Here is a 23318-nt window from a genome sequence, read left to right on the forward strand (position 1 = left end):
AAAACATTAAAAGGAGAAAAAAATAGCTACTTTTAAAACATTCTTTTTTCCTGTTATAGATAACCCTGTGATACTTTCAACAGTTACCCCTTAAGAATCCTATACTGAAATGAAACTTCAATTTGTCAGTTACATTCTAATGTGACCGACAAAGAGAACCCATATGAACAAATCAAAGATCAAAGCCCTTTACCAAGTCTGAAACACAAAAAAAAAAATTTTACTTCTGGAATCCGTATTTCAGTGAAGGACTAAATAGTAGGAAAATTCTAAAAACTCGGAACAGAACACTTATATACAGATGTAACTAAAACAATGCCTCTCACAAACCACAACAGATTTAATTTTTTTTTCTAAATTCCCAGCAGTTCAGTTGACTGGTTCTTTCAGTTTTTTAAACTAACATTTTAGAGCTATTACCTGGCTTTGAAAGACAGAATCTATTAACTCCTTTGGACAGGTTATAAACACCAACATTCTCTGGTCCATTTCCATCCTGATAAAATTCCTGTGAAGCCACAACACAATTCACTATTAATAACTATCAAACAACAAAATGAAAACAGTATTTGCTTAAAGATACATTAATGTGTCTCTTTTATAGCAGCTAACAATACAAGACCATTTTACCGAATCTAAGAGGCAAATCTCAAAGCACTCTAAACATCAACATTGCTGTGCTGTGTGACTCCCTAGAGACATGAGAAAGCCTTGATTCCAAGCATAAGCCAACCTACTTACACAAATTCATTAAAAAAATACGTTTGTTACCTACGTACCAGTGTAATTGCATGAGAAAGAGAACACCTCAGCATATATCCAGTCTGCCTGAATTCTACTCCTGAAACATCTTCCTCCATGACTTCCAACTCCAAAGACTTATTCTTCCAGCACCAGTCTTCATGTACAATGCTTACTAGAATACACATCACACAAAGCATTTTACTAATATAAAACTGTGTGACTAAGGGCAGGTTCTGTGATAAAAAAAGCTTGTCTCACTCTAAATTCCCTGACAATAATCTTCAAAGCCAGATATGCAACAGTGACTGTAGTATCAGACCTGGCTCACAGCATCACCAGGAATCCAGCACATCTCGTAACAGAAAGGCTATTATAAAAAGGAATAATGAAGTCTGGTCACCCTGGAAAGTTCTGCAATGTGCACTACCATTGTGATAGTCAAAGAAGCCTAGAGGATATCAGAACCTAACTCCAATTTCACATGGCAGAAGCATGTTCTGACTCATTTATTAAAAGAGCAATCTGTGTATACTCCTTCTACACCTTTCCCTGGAAAACAATTTATTTTCATAGTTGTCCAAGACAGGCTGGCCAAAATGCATATTGCTCTTAAGAGGGGTATTCTGGAAGCAGAAGAACTAGGGTGTGCCCCTGTTCTTAGGCTTGGGACAAAGCTCTTTGTCCTCACACCAGCCATGTAGACCATAAAAGTTTGGGGAGCCGTTACCTGTTAAGCTGAGAAAAGGGCTCAAGATTAAGAAAACTTGATGCACTGTTATATAGTATTTTTCCAGATTCTCTCAAGTTTCAAAACTAGTTCCATGTTGGCATACTGTAAATGGCATCTATAATAATGGAAATATACAGATTAAGTCCCAAATTGAGCTACTAAGGTAATACATCAAGCAGTTCCCCATGATCCTACCTTTGTATTTGCCAGGTAGTACATTTTCAAATGTGAATGCCACTGAGTCCATGCTTCCAGAGAGCTGCAGGTTGCGTTTTTCACCCTGGCGGCTCACAGACTGTAATGTCACCACCAGATCACCACAAGCATCTTTGTCGAAAAGACAGTAGAAAATGAGACTGCATTCTGGCTTGCCACCTTTGCCTCCAAAACCCCTACTACAAGCAAGATTCATGCATACTAACATTAAAATGATTACTCTCTTCCAGTAGAGAACGTTTCCAAGTAAAACTCTTATTTCTTAAGTGTTTACCAGTGCTTTTATGCATTTTTCAGGAAGTTTGTTAATTGTATTATTTTACCTAATGGCAAGTAACAACCAGAGGCCAACATTAAATCACTGGGTCCACCTTGCCCTGCAGAGACTACAGGGCCCAATAAACACCTGAGAGCCGAACACAAAGTGCAGAAAGGCCTCAGAGGAAAAAGGAAGGGGTAAAAATCACAAAAGTCAAGCTCTAATCATCATCTGCTGAACTCAGTGAATCAAGAATCAAGTAAGTCAAGTAATGAAGAAAAATAGCAGTAGAGAGAAACCTGAGACAAAACCAAAGACAAAATGCTTATAAAAGAGAACAGAGATTGCAAGCTTCTAACAACAGCTTGAACCTACAGGTTTTTACATGCACTGCCTTTTTTGGGGGGTGGGGGAGGGTGGGGGGTGTTGTTTCTTTGGTTTTGTTTTTTGTTTTAAAGATGTCTTTTTTTGCCTCCAGTACTTCTCTGATTGATATACAGTATCCCTAGTATCAGCCAGACGCATTTACTTCTAGAACTTAGCCATCTTCTGAGGAAGGTATTAAACAGGTCAGGATTCCTTCCGGAGGGAGGGATACTTGCTTATTCCTAGCAAGTATTAAAAATAGGTACATAACCTTACTCCAGAGTTTATTAAGGTACCTTATTAGGCTCTAGTGTCTCCCAAAAGAAGAGCTGCCTTATCTATATGCAATTTACTTACATGCTGATAAATTTACCCATCTGCTGATGGGACTAACCACAGCAAGTGTCTTTATTGAAACAGTACGCATTCACACATGCAGTGCTAAACTTCTCTGTCCCCATTTCCACTTCACCTTCAAAACTGGCTTACCTAAACAAGAGATCTTCCCTGAGACAGATGCCAAAAACTGAGAGAAGGTCACATCCATTACAGGTCTGTCTGTAACAGTAACAGGGAACATCTTGGGTTTCAAAGCCAATCCTGCTCTAGTCTCAGCTTCTGGAATAATTACCTGTAGAGTACATATATCAAGACATTATCAGCTTTTAGATATGAGTCCAAATACACTCAATTGTTCCGAGTTCAATCCAGTTATCAGAAATTAGAAAATAGAATTTACTGTAAATCTCAGGCAAAGCAAAACCAGCCTCCCAAACATGCTTTTCAAAATTCTGTATTAAAAAGCTTCCAAAGAATTGCAATAAAACTGAGCTAAAAATGCTCCAAACAGCTCAGTTGCAAAAGTCTGAGTGAATTTCACTTCAGGATGTACTGCTGCTTCTACATTAGGCTATTTCACTATCTGTGAAGACAGTTAGAGACCTTAAAACCATGCACTTCATTACCTTCCAGTCTGCACTACCTCCCACAATGAAAAATTCACAGTGGTTCTGCTACAGGTTCTGCTGTGACCTACACTCTCAGGAACCATTTAGGCACCTGAGAAAGGTAAACATTACACGTCTCACTCACAGGATAATGTATTATGATTAAAAAGTGATATAAGGGACATCACAACTAAGAAGAGAGAGAAATAAGAACTTGCAACCCCAATGGCCTGATCTCCTTTTAACAAGTGTAAAGGACAAGGATGGGAATCTCAGCTTATTAAAGAAAAAAAAGGAAATAACTGTTACTGTTTAAATAGTGCAAACAGGAGAAAAGAACCAGGAAAAACTAAATTCAGTTTCTCAAACTTTAGAAATTAAATATTTAAAATCTTCTAAAACCTCGTGAGAGTCCTACAATGAAGAAATGGAAACTCATTCTTACCTGAACATTGTATGTACCCGATTTTGCCTTAAAACAAAATGCTCCATGCGGGTCAGTTTCTGTTGTAATCAGTGATGCTTTGTCCTTGTCTTGAGGCATCATGGTTACCTTGTATTTACTAAGCTGTTTGACTGTGTCAGGGAAACGAGCTACTGAGATCCAGCCACACACACTGAATCTATTAAATAGAAGTCAGTCATCACAATAAATATCTTGATTTACCAAAGCTCATAAAAAATACTTGCTTTAAAACTTCCTTAAAAAGTAAACCTCACTATGTTAAGGTGCTAACACAGGAATTGGAATTGATTTCTCCTGAAGAAATGTTCATTTCAAAAGAGATACTATAAGCAAACACAGTGGAGCAAGTGAAAACTCATGCACGATTAATGGGATCTTTTCTTTTACAATGAAATCACCATGATGTTATGTTTTTATTTGCAAGCAACTTGCTTCACCTCTTCCCTGCTATCAACCCAAACACTTCAAGCCTTTTTTCTTTTTTTTGGGCTAGGCAGGCAATTGACTTAGGATTGCCATCCCTCAGGTTTTAAATAGTTTCAAGTGTTCTGTGTCAAAGACCTCAAATGTGATATGTACTTCACTAGAACACAACCCTAGTACACCTACGTTTGTGAAAACACAAGATGACAAATTAGAAGCTGTTAAGTTTTACTTTTCACCTTCAACAGCACAACATATTTAGTGACTGAAAAAACTGTAACTCATAATTTAACAGCACAGGTTTGGGTTTTTTTCATAATTAGCTAGCTAAGTCTGTATGAGCTAGTTGCTGTTTGCCTCAGTAAATTCCTTGTTGTCACTTCTCTGGAAGGTCACCACTATTTCCTGCTGAGGAGAAGCTCCTAGACACAGAACCATGCCCCTCTTGTCCTTCTTCAGCTCACACAGTATCTCCCACCACTACACAGCCTTACAATCCTGAAATCATCCTGTCACCATCATACCAGTTTATGCTCAGCAGTCAAAGAATCACAAACAAGAAAAAGACAATTCATGGAAGACTATGACCTTGAGAGTGAGCAATAAAATGTAAGGTTTGGTACCACACTGCACCAGACGGTTATGTAGCTCCACTCTTGCACAGAAGGAGGGTTATCTGAAGTGCACATCAGCGGCAGAAAGCCCCTCTTTCTTTCTTGGTTCATACACTGTTCTAAAATTGCTCAATATACCTACGACTTAGCATCTTCATTTGCAAGGGAGAGGTTATTAAGAGGGTGCTCTAAACTTAACTAGTGTTAAGCAAAATACTGTGAACAAAACATTATCCTGCATTCATGCTGTCCTATTTATCTTGAATTTCTCAAGCAGCATTTAGCTCCTGACAACAGTACGCAAGTCTGGGCACAGTATGGGAAAGGACAACCCATTTTCAAGACCCTGTCCACATATCAAATTACATTTTCATTACGACACCAATACTTACCCTGTTGCAATGATATTTGCCAGCTGAGGTGTATTTGGTGCAATCTTCACAGTAATAGTATCGAAGAACAGATGCTCTTTCCTGGCATGAATTGTGTATGTACCTGTTGTTATGTTCTCAAGGCGGAAAGAGCCGTCAGCTTTTGTTTTTACTGTAACAAATAATGAGAAGAATTAAAAACCAGAGCATGTGTTGATTGTCTATCCTTATGTGTCAAGAGTCAGAGGGCATGTACTACTTTAGGCTATTTTAAATTTACATTGCACAACAAAGAAACAGTATTATGCTTTCTTGCTAGACCAACCTCTATTTCTGTATTTCAAAGCACAATTTGGTATAGAGTTGCAATAAAATAAATTTTCAACAGCAAAACCAATGAATACCTAATATTCCCATCTAAGCTAGAAAATGCAAAATTAATCAACAGCATGAAAAACATTTTACTATTTAAAACAAATTGCAACAAAAGTAGTGTATTATCCTGAAGAGTTAACTCCATCTCATACACCAGTCCTGCATATGAGATTAATAAAGGCTTCCCCGCAGCAACACAGACCAAGACCATGACGTACCTTTAATCTGATTGTTCAGAGTCACAGTGGCATCAGCAACTCCTTCTCCTTCAGGCCCATTCAACACCCTGCCTGTGACAGAGAAACCCATCACATGGAAAACAGGCTGGAAAGGGAAAAAATTTAACATTAATCTTTACTCAGTAAAAGCAAACATGCACCTACAGCAGTCAACACCAACTGTTTTCCTCACACACACATACAAAGGAAATTTATTTCCAGCTTTAGGAAAAAAATGTACCAGGATAATCACAATGAAAGTACATATCAATCTCCAGGCATACTGTTCCCCTAAGTACAGGAACAGGTTCTCAATTTATCTGCATGAGTACAGTTCAGAAAGTCCAAATCACAGATCATGCCATTACACAAGGCACTCTGCAAACCATACAAAACTACAGGCCCTTCTCCCGAAATACGACAATCTGAATGAGAAAATTTAAGCAACCTGAAAGATTACTGCCTGTTTGCAACATGGACATGAAAGTGCAAACAGTGGACAGCTTTCTCCCATTTTGGTTCTTCCTAGTAAAACGGAGTGAAGTGTAGAAATACAGCACAATGCTAGATATTGTCTTCTACCTGCTAAGCAAGAAGGTATGCGTAACCAATGTCTTCAAACTTCTTACAAAGAAGTTTTTCCACATTACACCTGCTTTCTGCTAAAATCAGTTATGCTTTCACAGGAATGAATGGCACAAAATTATTTCCTCTGAATGCCTTACCTCAATCTGTAAACTGTCATGCTCTACGAGGAACTCCAATCTAGATGGTGCAACATCAAAGGTAATTCTCTCTCCCCTGTAGAACGGTATCTGGAAGAAGACACATTGCTTTGACTCCTAAGAGGCTATGACAACAGAATTTCTCCACATCCTTCATCACCATCAGGCACCTCAATCAATCAAACAGGATGCAAACTTGCTGGAAAAAATAACTCAAGAGGGAGGGAGAGAAGAATAAAGGTGGTATTTCAAAACTGACTGATGAAAATCATATGAGATTATCCGAAGAGACAGAAAAGTAACCCTCTACTCAGAATACAGCAAAGGTACTGCAATGTGCAAGAGCTTACAGATAGAAGACTGCATGATCACTAGAAGGGTTAAAGGAATGAGAGAAGTTTGAATCCCACTTCATGCAGTCTGAGAATGCAGGACCATCACTCTAGGCAGTGCACAGACTACCATGCTCCCACACTATACAGACACAATAAAGAGAATGGGCAAAAAAGAAAACAGAGGGCTTAAAGGACATGAGGTGGTTTTAGCCAAGTGAACTTTTCAGTCTTCCAGCAGCCTCTAGGTGTTGCTCTGTGACCAGCCAATGTATTCAATGTAATTCAGAACATGATTTGCAAATAAGTCTTTCCTCAGAAACCACACTACAGAGCCCTATCACAGCAACTTACTTCACTGACATATACTTTAAGTTGAAGGTTCTAATTATTTGATTCCATTCAAAATATTTCAACTATTTCAGTTTTAACAGCTACAAAGTCATGCATGATCTAGTTTAGAAAATTAAAGTTAATAACTCAATGGATAGACAAGCAATGAACCTTCTAACTACTTACCACAGTATATTTCCCACTTGGCAGAGAAAGAAAGCTGAAAGATCCATCTTCCTTTGATACAACATTGCACAAATAAGATAGAGACTCATCTCTTGACTGGAATCCATCCACAGGAGAAATATTGCAGCCCACAACATCCTGTGGTATATAATGCAATACAAATTTTTTTCTCATGGGAGAGCAGAGAAAATAGTTTCAGGGGGGGATGTAGGAGGGTTCAAAATACCATACTGTGAATGAAGGATGGGAAGTACAAAATCATTTTAGAGGCAGAGTCTGATAGCATAGCTTAAAAGTCATGTATAGGTAAAAGAGGAAAGAAATGTTAAAATAATCAACTTTATGGTAACACAGACAGAAAATTGGGAAATTTAACATCCCTCCAGTACCCCAGAACTGTATTGCATGTCTTAACATTAACTGACTTCAGTTCTGTGGACAAGGTTAACATTACAGAACAGAGCTCTACATAACAAATCACAGTACATGGCCAAATGTTTCACACTCATTTCATAACACGGTTTTAAGGTGGCAATAGAAGCTGTTGGACTTTGTCCTCACATGAAGAGGGCAAAGAGCAACTAAGACCTCATGTCGAAGACAAATTACAGCTACTATACAGCAAATTGCAGGATTTGTCTGTCAACTTCTTGTGTCTTGTGCCAGAAGCTGGTCTTTCATCATGAAGTGTCATCCTCACGAGAGAACACATTTACTAACCAACATTTAACATGAAAAAAGGTGTAACTGAAAAAATACTGTCTTAAAACTGTAGCCCTTAACACTGCTGACCCACAGGGAATATACAGATCAGTAACAGGTTGTGAGCTTGTTGTGTGCTTCAGTTCAAGTCTGTTTTCTATGCCCCTGAACAGCCTGATTGTTGAGGAACCTGGTTTCTTGAAAATAATAATGAAGAGATCAAAAGGTTGAAGTTAAAAGAACTTTCTAATTTGTGTCCAAAAATTAAGTAGACCTTAAACCTCAATTTTGCCAATATTTAAACAGATGGCTATTGTGTTACAGATCTGAGTAATTCCATGGAGATCATGTGAAAACTCATCATGTACACAAATGTTGTACAAGGGCCTTGTCGAAAAAAAAAAAAAAAACAAACAAACAAACAAAAAAACACAAACAAAAAAACGCAACAAACCTAAACTCAAAAAATAAATGAAAAAACACAGCTTCAGGAGTCATACAGTTTATCTTTTCTGTAAGCCAATCTCAATGAAGGACAGAGACGAGTATCGGAGCAATATGAATCTAGAAGCTATTTAGCTCCTTCTTATTTATGTCTATAATCATACTGAAAAGGTACTGATACACCATTACCTCTTTAGTGACAGAAGAAGAGAAAAGGAGAAACATGACCCCTTTCATTGGTTCTCCATCACTCCTTACTGACCCAGAAACATTGTAGCCTGCAACAATCAGAGGGCTAGCAGCATAAGCATTAGAACTTGTCACCCGTACCACTGTGTTTGACTGAAATACATAAACATACACGTTTTCATCAAAAGAAGGTATTAGATCTCATTTACATCATTTAAATAACAATCAGAAGCTGTATATTCAACAACAGAAATAGAGGACAGAGCAGCAGTCCAGACTATTCAAACACAAAGACATTAAGGCAAAGATACTTTGCAAAACAGTGTTTTTCCTGTTTTACTGATTTAGGAACTGGTCAGAATCTCAGAGCTCCTCAGAAGGCAAGCAGTCTGAGAGGTAAGGATAAGAGCATCTGTCACAATATTCAAGCTCCTGCAAAATATACAGGATTAGAAGACAAAAAGCAAGAGCTTGTTTGCCAGTCCTTCCCCGGATGGCTCCACTATCTCCAAACCGGGACTGCATGAGGCAGTTTTTTAACTACCTAAATTAAATTTATGAAAACTCCATTAACCTTGTCCACTCACAAAAACCCTTCTTCACACTAGTTGATCAAGACAAGGTCCAACAGATCCGCCCTCACTAAGTAGGTAAACCAAAACTTTTGTAGGCTCTAACCTCTTTCAACATCCAGGTAGGATGAGATGCAAAGATTTCATATTCACCAGGAAGCACTTTAAAGAAAGCAAACCTGTAAGGCAAGAAAGGGGTTATGTTTTTTCAGAAATAGTAACAAATATTTTTTTGCTAAAAAACAATCCAGACTGTATATACATGTTAGATAAAATATTTCAGAACTACTATAATCCCAGTCAATATGGCAGAATTGAAAGAATCCTATGTAAATGAGCAGATGAATTAAGTATGTATCACACACACTCACTTTCCTCCAGGTTGTGTAATAGTTGCTTGTATGTTTATGTCACTGCCAGCATTTCTCAGTACAACCTGTACTCCAGCAGGACCTAATGTCTGACCTTTGCTGAGAACCTGTCAACATGAAAAGAAACCAGACTATAAATGAACAAAAATAACTTGCAGGGCAGTTGTAGAATATTTTTATGAAGGCAGAATTAGCATAAGATGGAATAAATAAAGGTAAAGAAGACTAACCTTTCCGTTCACAGAAAATCCTGTGAACACAAAGTTAATATCACCTCCCTTCGTGCAAATGTCATTAATGCCATCCACATGGATGTCTACACTGGTTGGTTCTGGAGGGGAAAAACAATGAAACAGCATGGTAGTTAGTGAGAGAGCAATCACGAAGCAATTCTACTTTAGCTTTACAAAACTCTCATAGAAATGCATTAACTCAAGCACACAAGTGTTTCTCTGGAAGTCTTGCCTCAGGAAAGTTAAAGCACCCACAAATCCCAATGCTGAAATCCCTTCCCCCTCCCATTGCAGCCATTTCTGTCAAAAACCTCCACATTCCTTCAAATCAGTTCATAGGTTACTTTGTCAATGTCTACCTTATAACTTTATTTTCCTGTGGTACAGTAAGTACATTTTAGTTATTATAACCATACAGTAGGGCTTATCTCTTTCGAAAAGCACTTGATCTTCCCTGCCAGCTAGAAGTTAGAGATAGTTAAGTCCCACATTGCAGATACACCGTCCTATTGTAAGAAGACATACAAGCACTTACCGAAACTCCACCCTAGGGGAGGCTCAATTTTAAGAATGAAATCCCCCTAAAAATAAAAAAGCAGTAACTGTCTTCACTGATCTAAATTCAATTTAGCTAAAGAATGAAAACAAGTCAGAACACAAGGATCATGCTGCAGAGAGTAACACAAGACTTAAGTGTCTCATTTTCCCTTCCTCTTACCTAAGATACGCTGTTCAAAGAAGCAGCAATATCTACCCAGACAGACTGGGATGCTGGGCTTACATCCTGCCAGCTAAGAACAAAAATTAAATATCATCATGTTTACACCACTTCCAAAACAAACCTGGCTCAGATTCAAGCAACTCAGTGTTAAAAAGTGTTCAAATCTATCTCTACCTGCCCCAACAGATGTGCTCTAAATTAGACTTTAGTACTTCCACTAGGAGGTCCTACTCACTCTGCCCAAACACAGGATAACAAAATTTCAATCTAATTAAAAGCTCTGCACCAAATGATATTAATCTACACAGAGATCCTCTTTAAATCAGTGGGCACCACGTATGTTCTACCACATACGTTCCGATGTTCATCCATCAAAAGGCTCAAAGACTTACAAATGAAATCACTGAGATCGAAAAGCATCTTACATTCTAAGATTGGGAAGGGAAGGACTTATTTGGTGGTTGGACTAGATGACCTTTCAAGGTTCGTTCCAACTCAAACCATTCTATGATTCTATTTCTGATCCGTAAGTTAACTAGCTCTTTAAAAGAGCAAAACACATAGACCACCTAAGGGCACTTTGTATTTAATCTGAATGTAAATGTTTCCAGTCTAAACAGACACCAAACTTCTGATATGTTCTGAGCTTCCTGTATCATTATTTTTTAAGACATTTTTAATATCTGCAATTAGTCACTTAAATTATTTTCAATTCAGTCATAACAAAACACATTCTCATACAGATTTATTTTTACTTCTATAGAGATATAACTGAAAGTTTTATCTGTACTCTGTAGGAACCTGTACTTTTTGTGCAGTGTTTGTACAGCTGCTAGGAGATGGATGTTAGCAGTAACTCCCAATGTTGCAGCCATTCAGATAAATAGCACAAACGCAACACCGGAGCTAGTTACCTGGCTTTTCTCATAATACTTAGTACAGCACTAAGAAGTAAGTAACAGTTAGAAGCTTGGTCCAAAACCAACTTCTGATTCAAATGTGTCCTGATTCAAATGTTTCATGTTCTGACATTTAATCTGCTGGCAGATCAGACCTGGTATTTCAGTTTCTTACCTTATCATAGAGGGGAATCATGAAATACCCATTGTTTGGAGCACAGTCTGTCTGGTATTTCAGAGTACCATGTTTTGTATATAACTTAATCTAAAGAAAACAAAAAAAGACAAAAAGGTATTTTTAAAAACGTGAGCAAAGGCAGAAACAGACATTCTCTAGCCAAGTGCTTTTACACAGCAGCACCCGCGTGTTCCCAGGGGGTAACAGGGAAAAAAGGTTCATTTCAAGAAGGGCAAAGCCGGCGGAGTTCAGCCCCGGCCTCGGAAAAAAAACGCCTGAAGAGCCCCGGGTCAACCGAAACCACGTCGCAAGCACAGGCAACTCAAACAGCGGGCAGGGCAAACGGGCCGCGGGCAGCGCCCCGGCCGAGCCTGAGCGGAGCACGGGGCGCCAGGGCCGCCGGGCGCCCACCTCGATCAGGGAGTAGTTGATCTCCACGTCGGACTTCACGAAGCCGCCGCAGCCCACGACGATGTCCTCCGAGCCCCGCGCCAGGGCGCAGCACAACGCGCAGAGCAGCGCGGCCGCCGCCCGGGCCCGCATCCCGCCGCCGCCGCCACCGCCCTGACTCAGCGCCGTCGGAAGAGCCGCGCGGCGCCGCGCCGGCGGGTGCTGCCCCCTGCCGGCCCGGCGGGCCCGCTCCCCGCCGCAGGCCGTCCCGCCCCCGCCGCTCCCCGGAGCCCGCCGAGGCCCTCACGGGTCGCTCCCCGCGTTCCCCCGGGCCGTTCCCGTCTGAGGCGACACGGCGCCCCGCTGGCCGCCCGCCGCGGCTGAGGCGCGGGGGCCCCCGGCTCCTGCCCCATCCTGCTGCCGGGGGGCTCCGCCTCGGCGCGCTCCTGCTGCCGGGCCACACGAACCCAGGCCCGTCCCCGAGCGGTTGCCGGCCGGACTTCGCCCGTCGCCCCCAGCCGGGACGGGACGGGGCGCTCCGGGGCTCCCCCCCATGCGCGGCGCGGTCAGCGCTCCCGTTCCGCCGGCGCTGAGGGGGCGGAGCGGAGAGCCCGGGGCCGCAGGCGGCCCGCCCCCGCCCAGCCGCCCCGCCCCACGCCAGCCCGCCCCGCCGGCGGGTCGGCGGGCGCCATGGCGGTGGGTGGCTGGATCTGCGGCTCCCCGGAGGGCTCCGCCGGGCTCTGGGTGAGTGAACTGCGGCGGCGGGGGGCGTGGGTTCCTCCTGCGTGGGGCCGCAACACCCCAGCACCCACGGAGCCTCCTGCCGCGGAGCCGTTGCCGGCGTGGTATTTGAGTAAGGCGGCTGACACGTTGTGGACTGAAGTGTGTTCCACGAGAGGTTGCTGGTGTTACGGACTTTGCCTCCCAGGGACAAGTTTTCACCCAAATAGAGAACAGCCCGAGTGTTTGCCCAGTTGCAGTAACTTTGACGAGAGTTGCGTGGGAGCGTGCGGGCCACCTGCACTGCTGGATGGGAACTGAAATTTGTCCCTTTGTTGTCTTCAGAAAGTATCTGCTGAATGACCCACTATAGAAATACCTTTAGAAGAGCTAATGAGTTGATCAGTCCAGATTCTTAAAAGGACTTTAAGGAGTTGATCAGTCCCATGGCTTTCTACCCCCAGGGTTGATTAAACTCCCATAATAATTTGTGAGCAGTTATCTGCTTCCTCTTTTCATCAAGGGATTCCTTCCCCTAGCCTTGCTTTGCATTATGTCCTCTACATAAAAGACTCAAACCACCTGCACAAGCAGCAGAAGAAAAAAAATACCCTCACCTATTTATCTATAGCTTGGTGTATTTTTAGTGTTGTTATATTAGCAGATGAGATCCAACTGTTTGTTCAGTGAGGAATTACAAACGGATTATAAATACATCTGAGCAAATGCAGTTGTCATGCAGTTTATGCACCAGGACACTCCTTTCCTCCAATTCTCCATTTCACTGGTCATTCCCTACTGACTATCCTAATGGTTCCCAAATGCTGATAATCTTTTTTTTTTTCCCAAATTACTTTTTCTCATTCCACATTCAATAACTTAAATATCCTCTTATTTTCTCTCTAGTTGTGATACATGATGTCTTCTCTTTGGCATATTTAATTTTTTCAAACCTTTTTTTTTTTTCCTTCTCTGCTTCTATTCCCTCCAAAATACTACTGCTGAGTCCTCCCTCCCTCACCTGTGACATGTGACACCTTACTATTCTTCAGCAGTACTTCTGTTGCCAAATGTTTTTTTTACATTTGGAACCATAAATCAAATTCCTCTACCATTATAGTAGACCTCAGCTGTAGCATTAGCTGCTGAAATTCTGCATACATTAGCTTTACTGTTTCACTTCTGTGTTTATTCTGTGACAGGACTGGAACCAGACATGGTATACAAACACCCCAAGATTTACCTGGTGCTTTGAGAGTACAGTCATTGCTTGGATCCCTTGTACCTATCTTTGGATCTGTTTTCCTTTCTACTACTACTATCTTCGACACAAAAACAAAGGCTATATCAGGATGTCCCACATCTTCAAAACCAAAATGGTAAGGGTGGAAGATGGTGTTTGATCCTAACATCATCACAACTTTGATGCACAACTTAATTTTTCTAAATCATTAACTCTTTCCTGATGATCCATCTCTGTGCTTGCTTTGACATTTGCTGACTCAGGTCAAGTCAGGTCAGTATAAATCAAGTACAGTTTTAGGAAGAACTGTCATAAGATTTTCCCTTTACTCCCATTTGGTTCCCCGCTACTTCCTGTAACACACTCTGTCCCAAATCTGCTCTTTCACCTCTCCAGTCTTACTGCCCAAGCTGCTTGGAGCATTCAGTTCGGTAGATCGTCCCATCATCATTTCAATCCATTCCAACAATGTGTTTGCTGTCTCTGCCACAGGTCCTTGGATTTATCCTGGTAATGCTGTGTTTTTCTAATGTCTTCTTCTTACTGTGGGAGATAAGCCAAGGAATTCCACGGGCTCCAGCATTCTTCATTAGCCCTGCTGTGGTGGGAATCACAATGGTAATTCTTACTTTGTTTTGTCTGCATATGGCTCAGCTGAGCCCTCCTGGTGCAGATCTTGTATTTCCCATGTTTCTCAGTATTTTTGAGCACAAAGCTGGTGGGGAGTAGAAGGCTGGAGATGGGTTTTGTGAGTTTCTGCTGTGTGATGGCAGCAGAGGCTTGGAGTTGGAGCAGACCACTGGGTCTACAGCTACAGCATAGAGCCCTGTGGGCAGAGTATACCTCACAAGAGCCGAGGTAGCAGTAGTGTTTAGAAAGAGCCCTCACAACAAGAGGACAAGGTCTAGTTTTTCATAACCACAGTATGCAATTTAGTATGTTTTAGAGTGAAATGGGATTTCTGTTCAACCCAAATGCCTATCCTCCTCTTCTGTCATTGCATATTCATAGCCTAGATCCTCCCAGCCTGTTGGCTCACTTGTAGCTCTATTATTTGTCCTTTCTGGAGAGACAGTCTTGAGTGCAAAATTGCATACAATACTGTTCAGTTTTAGCCTTTTAGGAACAATACTGCAGCTCTGAACATCTTTAAATGTTTGGGCAAGAAACTAACTGGTTTTTCTTTATTGTATCTGTTAATTTGGTAATAATGTTTGGCATTCCATTACCAGCTATTTATTTGGACAAATTTGTACTTCCTCACAGATCCTTGCCATGTTCCTTACCCAAGCAGAAAGAATGATGGGCATCCAGTCATCAGGTGTCCTGTTGATTTACTGGCTGCTCTCATTCATGGCCGTTGTTGTGATATTTAGTTCCAAAGTCCAGCATGCCCTGGAAAGAGTAAGTGAAATCACATGTCAATATGCAGGGGTATGAAGTCTAAACAACAGGATTCTTTTTGCCTCATTGTGAGGTGGAGAACCAAATTCCTCTCTTAAAATATGTGCTGAGAAAAATGATTGATGACACATTGTCACCCCCATTCATGTTATTCCTTTCAATGTAGACATATTGTGTCTTTCTGAGAATTCAGCAGACTTTGTATATGAATAAAAGCAAAATGAACATAAACACTGTCACTAAAAACTGGATTTATGCCAGATTTCGTATCAACATAAGTATGTTGATATATATTTTTATTATTTGAGTATTTGTGGTGAATATTTGTTTATTTGTGGAGGAGTGCTGGCTGGGTTTACACATCTGAGACTTACTGTCAGTGGCCATTTTCCCCAGGTGAACAGTTGTACCTTTTCTTCACAACAAGGGATAAACAAATTTTTACATTACCTGTGTGTTTAAGTAATAGGGGAATAATATGCAACCACTATTGCTTGTTCCTGCTGTGTTGAATGATACTCAGGCACCAGCCCTCTTGTAGAAATAACACTTTGCACTTCTTGCTACCAAAATACAGTTCAAAAAATACTCAGACTTTTTCCTTAGTTTTTCTCATTCACAAAATTAGAGAGCCCCACATGGAGCCCCTTAGGCACACCATTTATAGTAAAACCTGGCAGGTGCTTTATTACATCAACAACTCATCCCACTAGGTGAGCAAGGAGCGTCTATCCCTCAGGGTACCCAAAGTTCACAGAATAATGATGCAATGTGGACATCTGACTTGACTAGACTGCTATGAAGCCTCATGATAAAACTGTCACTATAAATAATAAACGTGCCCATTACTTAGCATTTTCTGATATTCCAGTTTCAGGACTTATCTATTTAAGTTGCTGTACATAACTACAGTTAAATAAATGCACTTCAGGCTTTGAACCAAAACTCAGAGCTTATAGCTGGTAGAACTTGAGAAGCTATGTTTCTCTGCTGATCTCGTGTTAAGGTTCTTACCTCATTCTAAACAGTATTCTGTTTCTTAGGGCTTCCTGGAAGACCATTTCCACCACATTACAACTTACCTTTATGCTAGCCTGGTGCTAGGAGAACTTGTGTTATTCTGCTTAGTTGATCACCCTCCATTCTTTAAAGCAGTCAACAATCCCGTAAGTATAGCGTAGATTTTCATAATGCATTGCTTCATTGATCAAACAGTAATGTAAATTTATGGGGATACCCAGGAATATGAGTATCTAGGAGATGTAAGATACACCATTCTCTATAAAGGCTGACAGTTTTAAAAGGTAACTTGCAGAATTTGGAGTAACAGTATTCTGTATCTCTATGTATGTTTTGAAAAACTAAAAAATTTTTCTATTTATACTGATGTTTATTTTCATTGAAACCAGTAGACAGGGATTGTATTGCTTCCCCATGCTCTCCTGTGCAGCAGTACTCTATTTAAGGTATGAGTATGGCAGAGCTCTGTGCTTCAGAAAATAAATGTCTTGAGTATGAAAAATTATATTCTTTGTTCCTCCACCTGAGACATTTTTCAAAGTCTAATTCTCCAAAGTCTCCTGATCCCATTGATCCTCCACAATACAGTTACACTGTCAGCATCAATGAATGGGTATGTAACTTCTTGAGTTGTTTTCCTGGGGGAGCACAGAAAGGGATTATATTCATCTGACACATGCCCTTTTCTATATATAAATATCACCCATGTTTTTCTTCCCATCAGAATCAGTGTCCAGAAGCCAGCAGCTCTTTTCTTTCCAAAATCACATACTGGTGGTTCTCTGGGTAAGAAAACACAGAAAAAACATGGTTTTGCTAGAATATCAGAATATCAGCAGCATAAGAGAGGGTGTAGATGATGGCCAGTACAGAATATCTCAGCCCCCAAGTTAGCTTATACAGTATGGGTCTAAATCCTTTCTCTGGGGACTTGAGGTATTCTGACAAGATAAAATTATAAAAATTTAGCTTACTTTTCTCAAAGTAGTTCAAAACACAAATTTGTGATTCTAGATTATTCTCTTTACCCTTTCAGCTCCCTTCCAGTGCCCTCCCAATCCTGAAATAGACCTCAGCAATCTCATAAGATCATTGTACACCAACCACAGCCCTCTCTGCCTGCCAGACCTTCCTGTAACAAATGCTGGGCAAGGGGAAAATAGTGAATGAGGACACTGTCCCAGCCTGCTGCTTAGCATTCAGAAGTAAAATGATTACATACCTTGGGCCTAATGTCCACTATGATAAGGCCTCATCTGTGTTTTGCTGAGCCACAGAGTAAGTTAAACTGAACTTTGTCCCCCACTGCCTGAGACCCAGTTGGCAGTATGGACTAGAAATTAGGGCTTACTTGCAAATCCTCATTATATTGACAGAAGATAGCATAGGGATTTGAAACAAAACTGCTGTTCCTAAATATCCGTATTCATTCTGGGAAAGGACAGTCCTGAGTAGTGTTCATGTAAGTAAGTCCCTGTGTGCTCACCATGGTGCACTAAATTAAAGTTCATCTGTTTTGAAAATGTTACATGCACAACAAATCCTTCTGTGCTTACCTTACAGCAGTCTGTGTGTTCTCCAGGCTTGTCTGGAAAGGCTGTCAGCAGTCCTTGAGGGTGGATGACTTGTGGCCAGTGAGGAAAGAGGACTCCTCTGAAGAAATTGTTGCCTGGGCTGAAAGAGAATGGAAGAAGTGTCATAGTAGAACCCAGCAGTGAGTACTTGATTTAGAGAGTGTGTCATGGGCTCAGCTGGGCAGTTTCTCTCTTGCCTCTAGATGATACAAGCAAACAAGCTCACAGGTGCTGGCATGACATCTCAGAACAGGCAGTAATTCCCTCCATTCCCCACAGAGTGCTAGATAGACTGCTTCAGCACATATTCAGGCTCTGAACATAAGCTTTGCTAGATGCTTCCTATCTGGACAAGAGAATAGTTGAAAGATTCAATTCCACTGAATTATTTGTCCATTAAACAACAAGAAGAAAAGGATAGTTCATATAAAATAGTCCAGCTAACACTCTGCAATCAAAACCTGGGGTCTTTACTCTTCACTGTGTGAGTGCACAGTGAGCGAATTCCTTTGTGCAGAATCTGATTTTAAGTGTGGCAATCTGCTGGAGAACATCATTCCATTCCTGGAAGCACAAAACTGTAAGTTTTTTGTGAGAGGGATCATTTTTTGATGAGCATTTATACTGAACATGAGAGTCAGTGTAAGATATTTAATGATTTTTTGAAAGCACAAGGTTCCTAAGCTTTCTCCAGTAGTGGCTATCTTTCTCATTTCTTTCATTAGAAAAATGGAGTCTGCTGCATTTAAAAAGGGTCAGAAAAGTGAAACTGGCATAGCAGAACCCGAAGAGACAGAGGTTCTACTGCAGTCAGAGCACAGTAAGAGCGGGCTGTTACTGAAAGTGTTTTGGAACATGTTTGGAACCTATTTCCTTCTCAGCACTGCCTGCTTAGTTATCTGTGATGTCTTCTTGTTCTCCATCCCAAAGTTACTGAGGTATGTTTGTATTTATATCATATTTCTATCACATGTACAAGATTGCTGTGTGCATGAGCTCACACAGAGATGTGTAGGCCAGCACCCACAGAGGTGCGCACACAAACACTTACCTTTTGACATCTCCTGTTGCTGATGAAAAGAGCTGGATTATTATTTGTGCTAAGCCCACAGTCAGCTCATCAGGAAAAGAAAAACAAACCCGTGTCTGAAGCTGTGCACACGTTCTCCACTGCTGTATTCCAACAGTGGAAGACAGGCTGCATTAAACCTTTTGAAAACTTTACGAGAACAGGAGTGAGTTATTTGGTGGTTCTACATATCACTTCATTTACATGGGCTGTCAGCTACTTGCTGTAGTCTTAAGGCTCCTATTATTTCTAAATTATATAAGTAATTATTTATAAATTGTATAACTAACCATAAAGAGCACAGATGTGCATCCTACACATCTTAAATAGCTTCTCTTGTCAATTAACATAATGCTTTGTGGATTGTGTTGGTACAACACAAACCTGCATTACAGTGTATTTTAAAGGGCAAAAATCACTTACTAGTCATGATTAAGAGAAGATCTGGAAATGTCAATAACTTCCTTAGATTATGGCTCCCAATTTGCATATTTCTGAAAAATTAATAAAATTCGGGAACCATCCTTAACACTGAAAATGAGTTCTCCCCTGAGAGGATGCTGAGATCAAAGATTGCTTCAAAACCAAGAGTGGCTAAATGTCAAAAATCAGGATATTATAAGACATAGTATACTTACAAGTTTTTCCGACTCTTCTGCTATTTTACTGATAAACATCAGCCAGAGAGAATACAGAAAAATCCCTGGTGTTTTTGCATTTTTGTGTGTCTGATATTTATCATGGAATCACAGAATGGTTTGGGGTGGAAGGGACCTTAAAGATCACCTAGTTCCAACCCCCCTGCTATGTCAGGGACACCTTCCACCAGCCCAGGTTGCTCAAAGCCCCGTCCAACCTGGCCTTGAACCCTTCCAGGGAGGGGGCAGCCACAGCTTCTCTGGGCAACCTGTGCCAGGGCCTCACCACCCACACAGTAAGGATATATCTAATATATATCCTTATATCTAATCTAAATCTACCCTCTTACAGTTTGAAACCATTACCCCTTGCTATCAATTAACTCCCTGATAAAGAGTCCTTCCCCATTTAAGTACTGGGAGGCTGCTGTAAGGTCTCCCCGGAGCCTTCTCTTCTCCAGGCTGACCACCCCCAACTCTCTGACCCTGGCCTCCCAGGGGAGCTGCTCCAGCTCCTGATCATCTTTGTGGTCTCCTCTGGACTTACTCAAGCAGGTCCGTGTCCTTCTGGTGTTGGGGGCCCCCGAGCTGGCCCCAGCACTGCAGGGGGGTCTCCCCAGAGCGGAGCAGAGGGGGAGAATCCCCTCCCTCACCCTGCTGGCCACCCTGCTCTTGATGCAGCCCAGGACAGGGTTGGCTTTCTGGGCTGCGAGCGCACATTGCTGGCTCACAGGCAGTTTTCCATCAACCAACAGCCCCAAGTCCTTCTCCACAGGGCTGCTCTCCATCCACTCCTCTCCCAGCCTGGATTTGTACATCAGTTCTACATGGATTCATCAACATACTGCTTTTGTCTTGCAGCCTTTTCCTGGAGTTCATTGAAGATCAAGAAGCACCTAGCTGGCATGGTTATTTCTATGCTTTCACTATGTTCCTTTTGGCTTGTCTCCAGACACTGTTTGAACAACGATATATGTACATGTGTCTTGTTCTGGGGTTGAGATTGAAAACTGCAGTAACAGGGCTTGTGTACAGGAAGGTGAGTCTTCTTTTTCAGCTTCATTTCTTTCTAGCCCTACCTTAGTAGTTAAGACATTGTTGATACATTATTCTTAACAGTATCAGGGGAGATGTTACTGGAAACTACTTTTAGGATGTAATTCTGTGCTATATTAATCTCTGAACAGTATGGTGGAGGTATTTTACTATCTGTTTTTCCAATCTTACCTCTGAAGGAGAAACCAAGAAAATAAAAGAAGAAAAAGCAACGTAACCTTTCTTATACTATACATTTTGTTTAGGGAAAGGAGTAAATTCTTAATCTTAATGTAAAGTCACATATCCCAGGCAACAGCATGTTTCCAGTACCTAGGATTTGACATTTTTCTCCACCTCTTTTTCTTTATTTCTTTATAAAGAAAAAAATGTTGTTTGATTTTTGGACGAAAGACATTTGATGCCATTTTTCCTTTGTTTTCTACCCTGTCTAGATTCTAGTTATGTCAAATGCATCAAGGAAAGCAGCAACAGTAGGTGAAATTGTTAATCTGGTATCTGTTGATGTCCAAAAACTAATGGATCTGATTGTCTATTTTAATGGGACCTGGCTTGCCCCTATTCGGATTATCATCTGCTTTGTCTTCCTGTGGCAGGTAAAATATGATAACAGTACTTATCAAACCCTTTCTCTTCTAGGTATCAAAGGAGAAAGGAGTTTTCAAAATTCTGCTTAAAGCTTCACTAGTTTGAATAACCTGAAATTGCTGTATATTTTTTAGTTCTGTAGCATAGTGGATTCACTTTTCTTTTTAGAAGATTGGTATAGAATTACCAATTAGATTCTATTGGTATAGAATCCTCACCTGATCCTTCACTTCATCTTCTTGCCTGTGTACTCAGCGTTTAGTCTTTTTTTAGAGAAGAGACTGTGAGTATGATTATTCTCAGCTGACCAATAAACTCCTGCCTCAGATTTTCCTCTGTCACTTCTCTTTCCAACCAAAATGTAGTGGCCCAGTGCAGGCTGAGAGTCCAGTTCCAGCTCCTTAGCATAGTTACAGAACATAAAGGGGAATAGTCTGAAATACTTGACATACTTCATCCTGAAGCCTGATTACCACAAGATCCCTGAAACAGTTGGAAGCATAGTTATATGATATTCAAAAGGATGATTGGATACACTGAATTTCATAGGTATCAAGGGAGTTTATCAAGGAGAGAGCAAAACCTGAATTAGAAATAAAGGATGATAATCTAAAAGATCCATTTTTCCCCTTAATTCAATGTGTGGTGTTTTCTCAGCAAGATAAAGCCCTATTTCTTAGTCCTTGTTTTTGGCAGCACACCAAGTGGAAGTATGAGCACTATAGAGACAGATGATTCCCAAGAGCTTTGCAGAGGCCTTTGAGACCTTCCTTTGCTTACCAGGGTGGACTGTGTTTTGTGCCTGGCAGAATACTATGACCTTGGAAAATTAGTAGCCATGATATTAGACTTGTAAAAAATCATCATCCCTTTTCTAGTGAAGTTGACAAGCTGAGTGTGGTTGCATAATTAACACTTTGTTTGCTACTGTTCATAGACTGTTTGTGTAGAGAATATTTCTATCTGTCCATATATACAAGCACTCACCTCTCTAGCAAATGTAAGCCACCTGTAGAGAGACGTAACTAAACCATGAGAAACAAGCTCTCTATTTTGATATGCAGATTACTGAGTCCTGGTATCCAAGCGCTGTCCCGAGAGTATGTGGCACAGTATAGTGCTACCATTTCATCTCACTAGTAGATATAAATTCAGACAAGCTGGGTTATTTATGCTTCAAGAATAGTTTGTTGAGGGTTTGTTTTTTAAACAAAACCAGGTTTTGTTTCGGGTCACTTACTTTTGCCAGCCACAAGATGTCCTCCTTAACACATCCAAGAACAGATGGGCAGAAACACAAATGACTTGGGATTGCCAGCATACTTCTGTATGGCTTTCAGCACTAATCTAGTTCCTAAAAGGGAAGCAAATAAATTCAGCAGAGTCTGATGACAGGGGTTACCCTGCCTGAAGAATTAACAATGTACTTAGGGAGCACAATTCCCAGGAAAGGCAAAGGCAAGATTAGAGTAAAGCCTTATGCATGAGGCATGTCAGGCATAAGTTCAAATAAGAGGGAGGGTGAGAAAGGGGAATGGTAAACAGTAACTTCAAATAATCACCAGAAGTTCTTCCACTTTCCTTTTCTCTCCTGGCAGCTTCTTGGGCCATCTGCCTTGACTTCAATTGTTGTATTCCTTTTTCTTTTGCCTCTGAATTTCATGATCACTAAGAAGAGGAGTCAGTTTCAGGTACATTTTGCTTCATAAAAATTAAGTGGTTTGCTGACCTGAATTATGCTAGGATACTACTTTTAAATCTAAGTTAAAGGCTGTCATGCTCTTACAAGGAAGGATTACATGAATCCCAAGGCTAGTGATGATCACAGTAGGCATGCATGTTGGGAAGAAAAAAAAGAAGTAGTATTGTACTGAAGCATGTCACTAACGTAACTTAATATTTATTATTCATGCTGACCATGACTGTTTGAAGAAACATAGGACAATTCAAAGCCTGCAAAGTTTCCTGAAGTTTAGAGTAAGATCTTGCGTGTTCAGTCTTT

At 40.8% G+C, this 23318-nt stretch overlaps 2 protein-coding genes across 4 annotated transcripts in view; one reads left to right on the forward strand and one right to left on the reverse strand.

Moving 5' to 3' along the window:
- Nucleotides 1–12196, reverse strand: part of LOC104357799 (nodal modulator 1) — a 29304-nt gene extending 17108 nt beyond the window's left edge. For all 3 annotated transcript variants that reach the window (XR_006165856.1, XR_006165855.1, XM_032983675.2), the window contains exons 1-16: nucleotides 12026–12196; nucleotides 11612–11701; nucleotides 10352–10397; nucleotides 9814–9914; nucleotides 9584–9690; nucleotides 9319–9391; nucleotides 8641–8793; nucleotides 7306–7443; nucleotides 6455–6544; nucleotides 5730–5835; nucleotides 5158–5308; nucleotides 3708–3885; nucleotides 2805–2946; nucleotides 1670–1801; nucleotides 780–916; nucleotides 421–508 (exon numbers count right to left, since the gene is read on the reverse strand). Coding sequence is in view for 1 of the 3 variants with exons in the window: in XM_032983675.2 (XP_032839566.2) it covers nucleotides 421–508; nucleotides 780–916; nucleotides 1670–1801; nucleotides 2805–2946; nucleotides 3708–3885; nucleotides 5158–5308; nucleotides 5730–5835; nucleotides 6455–6544; nucleotides 7306–7443; nucleotides 8641–8793; nucleotides 9319–9391; nucleotides 9584–9690; nucleotides 9814–9914; nucleotides 10352–10397; nucleotides 11612–11701; nucleotides 12026–12157 (1864 nt within the window). In the remaining 2 variants the exon portion in view is untranslated. The remainder of the gene's footprint in view (nucleotides 1–420; nucleotides 509–779; nucleotides 917–1669; nucleotides 1802–2804; nucleotides 2947–3707; nucleotides 3886–5157; nucleotides 5309–5729; nucleotides 5836–6454; nucleotides 6545–7305; nucleotides 7444–8640; nucleotides 8794–9318; nucleotides 9392–9583; nucleotides 9691–9813; nucleotides 9915–10351; nucleotides 10398–11611; nucleotides 11702–12025) is intronic.
- A 106-nt stretch (nucleotides 12197–12302) lies between these two features.
- Nucleotides 12303–23318, forward strand: part of LOC104357626 (ATP-binding cassette sub-family C member 6) — a 28402-nt gene continuing 17386 nt past the window's right edge. Inside the window, exons 1-11 of the mRNA XM_042798932.1 lie at nucleotides 12303–12748; nucleotides 13927–14103; nucleotides 14460–14585; nucleotides 15234–15371; nucleotides 16415–16537; nucleotides 17116–17177; nucleotides 17974–18105; nucleotides 18691–18903; nucleotides 20534–20711; nucleotides 21163–21324; nucleotides 22915–23007. Of these exons, the coding sequence (XP_042654866.1) occupies nucleotides 12695–12748; nucleotides 13927–14103; nucleotides 14460–14585; nucleotides 15234–15371; nucleotides 16415–16537; nucleotides 17116–17177; nucleotides 17974–18105; nucleotides 18691–18903; nucleotides 20534–20711; nucleotides 21163–21324; nucleotides 22915–23007 (1458 nt within the window). The 5' untranslated portion in view covers nucleotides 12303–12694. The remainder of the gene's footprint in view (nucleotides 12749–13926; nucleotides 14104–14459; nucleotides 14586–15233; nucleotides 15372–16414; nucleotides 16538–17115; nucleotides 17178–17973; nucleotides 18106–18690; nucleotides 18904–20533; nucleotides 20712–21162; nucleotides 21325–22914; nucleotides 23008–23318) is intronic.

Source organism: Tyto alba, unplaced genomic scaffold, assembly GCF_018691265.1.
Source record: "Tyto alba isolate M040663 unplaced genomic scaffold, T.alba_DEE_v4.0 Super-Scaffold_28, whole genome shotgun sequence".
In the NCBI taxonomy this organism is placed as follows: domain Eukaryota; kingdom Metazoa; phylum Chordata; class Aves; order Strigiformes; family Tytonidae; genus Tyto; species Tyto alba.